This window comes from Nicotiana tomentosiformis, chromosome 7 (genome assembly GCF_000390325.3).
Source record: "Nicotiana tomentosiformis chromosome 7, ASM39032v3, whole genome shotgun sequence".
Taxonomy (NCBI): Eukaryota; Viridiplantae; Streptophyta; class Magnoliopsida; order Solanales; family Solanaceae; genus Nicotiana; species Nicotiana tomentosiformis.
Genome location: NC_090818.1, coordinates 90,404,737 through 90,407,629, shown reverse-complemented (window position 1 = coordinate 90,407,629; position 2,893 = coordinate 90,404,737). Strand labels below are relative to the sequence as shown.

At 42.6% G+C, this 2,893-nt stretch overlaps 1 protein-coding gene across 1 annotated transcript; it reads left to right on the top strand.

Annotated features, from left to right (window-relative positions):
* Positions 1–1,594: 1,594 nt before the first annotated feature.
* Positions 1,595–2,113, top strand: LOC138895985 (uncharacterized). Its single transcript, XM_070180754.1, has one exon. The coding sequence runs from the start codon at positions 1,595–1,597 to the stop codon at positions 2,111–2,113; it is 519 nt and encodes a 172-aa protein (XP_070036855.1).
* Positions 2,114–2,893: the final 780 nt, after the last annotated feature.

The following is a 2,893-nucleotide window of genomic DNA, read 5'->3' as shown; positions in this document are numbered from 1 at the left end:
TAGGGTATGATAAGATATGATATGAGATATTATGGAGTACTTGTGTGGCCGGGGTACTATGATGTGTGATGTAAGGCTAACGAGTCCTCTTGAGGCTGGATACACCGAGTTCTATTAAGACCGGGTACATCCGAGACCTCCTAAGGCCGGGAACAACCGAATCTTTTATGAGACCAGGCATGGAGTGATACCTGATGTAAGGCTACCAATCCCTCATGCGGCCGAGTCCTATTAAGGCTGGGTATAGTCGAGACCTCCTGAGGTCGGGTACTACCGAGTACTTTATGAGGTCGGGTATGGAGTAAAATGTGATGATATGCCCCAAAGAGTGGTTGAATGTGTGTATGTGTATGTGTGTGTATATATATATATATATATATATATATATATATATATATATATATATATATATATATATATATATAATTCATGGCCCCAAAGAGTGGCTTGGTTTTACAAAATCTTGCATACATTCATGTTTCGTGGTTATACCAGTGTACGCCTCAAGTGGCTTGTCTATGGTATCAAGGTTAAGCATGCATATTTTTATCTCTTATGTTATGTTGTTGATTTGCACATGTTATCTATTTTACATCCTCAATACATCTTTTGTACTGGCACCCCTTTTCTTTGGGCATTGTGTTCATACCCACAGGTACATATAGACCCGGTGTTGTCTCTCCTCATGAGGATATTTGATCCAGCTGATTGATTGTGCACTCCACTTCTTCAAAGTAGCTGTTCAGAGGTCGCTAGGTATCGAAGTGCATGTTCTAGTTATTTGGGGTACAATGGGTACCTTTCTCGACCAAGTTGTGTACATGTATTAGGTCTTGACACTCTTAGAGGCTTGCAGACTAGACTAATGGTTGGGTATATGTAAAAGATGGTTATGACTCTGATGGCGACAGATGTATATGTGTATGTGTAAATATATCAATGCTAAAGTCTCTTCCACAATCAGAAGTGTACATTTTAAATTTTGGTACTATTACTTCGGGCGTTGTGTGCCGGTCGCACCTCCCAAGGTTGGGGTGTGACGAACTTGGTATCAGAATAGGTCTGTCCTAGGGAGTCTACAAGTCGTATCTAGTAGAGTCTTATTTATGCATATGTCGTACACTATACATATAGATAGGAGGCTACAAGATATTTAGGGTAAAGACCTTTCATTTTGATCTAGATCGTGCGCTAGAGCGAGATCTAAAGTAATTATTTCTAATCCCCATCTTATTTATGTCTATAGCAATGACCACCATAAGACGTCAAGAAATTATTCAGGGATTGAATGAATAAGCAGGAGAAGGTACCAGCCAGGTGCCACCTTCCCCTATGGGACAATACCAATACCCCCGAAACGGCAAATAAAAGCTAATGAGCCTCCTATTCCTCCCCCGGTTGTTCCTAAACATGATCCAGATATGAGAAGAGTTGTGTCATTGTTGAATTGATTAGTATCCTCTCAGGCCCAACTTCAGGCCTCTGCCACCTCGGATAGAGCAGTCAGTATAAGGGTTCGGGATTTCATAAATTTGGACCCCCAATATTTATAGGAACAGATCGAAACGAAGATCCCCAGAATTTTCTAGATCAGATGCAGCAGACTTTACGAGTATTGCATGCCACTGATGCAGAGTCTATAGAGCATGACTCATACAGATTGCGAGATATTGTTGTGATTTGGTACATAAAATGGGAGAAATCTTGGGGACCTCTTGCTCCACTAGTAGGATGGAGGGAACTTTCTAAGGCATTTCTGCAGCAATATTTTCCTATTGAGCTTCGCCGAGCTAATCAAGATAGATTCTTACGTTTGGAGCAGGGTAACATGAGTGGTCGGGAGTACAACATGCAATTTAACTCCTTAGCCAAGTATGCTCCTTTGGTTGTGGCCGAGATGGGGGATAGGGTGCATCCATTTGTGGGTGGTTTGGGACCACATTTGATCAATGAGTGTACCACTTCTTCTATGAGTCCAAACATGGACATTGCTCGCATTCAAGCTTATGCGCAGAGTTTAGTGGATCGAAAAAGGCAGCAGAGAGCTGTTCGAGAGCATGATCGGGGCCAACATAACAGAGCTCGATCTATAGGTGATATGGGGGAGTCCTGAGGTGAGTTCATACCTCTATTTTCCCTGCAACAATTTTATCATGTAGATAATGCAACAACATAATCCCAGGGTCAGCGTCGCGATCTGATCCACTAGTTTCAATCAGAGTCAGAATCCTCGAGGGGAGAGCTCGCAATATGATGGAGACACTAGTAGGATGAGGCCCCTGGTGCCACATTTTAGCCGGTCAGATTCATTTTGGCCAGTTCCGTCAGGGTTCAGACATATGCTACTCTTGTGGGCAACTCGGTCATGTTATGTGTTTTTTGCCAAGTGCAGAATGTGGGAAACATGGTGCCGCCAACAGGATCTGCAGCAGCTTCATCTTCCTCAACACGCCCTCATGATCAAGGCATGAAATGATCTGTAGGAAGGGGTAGAGGTAGAGGTGGAGCGTCTAACTCTAGTGGACCACAGAACCACATTTATGTATTGTCGGGGCGACAGAACCTAGACTCATCACCAGATGTGGTTACAGGTATATTATCCGTATTCTTCATTAAAATATATGCTCTGATAGATCCAGGTTCCACCCTGTCGTATATTTCTCCATTTGTTGCTAGTAAATATGGTAAAGAACCTGAATTGTGACATCAGCCATTTGATGTGTCCACGCCCGTAGGCGAATCCGTGATAGTTAGAAGGTATATCAAGTTGCGATGTGATGATTCATGACTATCATACTTTAGCTGATTTAAATGAGTTTGATATGATGGAATTTGATATCATTATGGGGATGAACTGGTTGTCTTCGTGCTATGCCAATGTTGACTGCTAGGC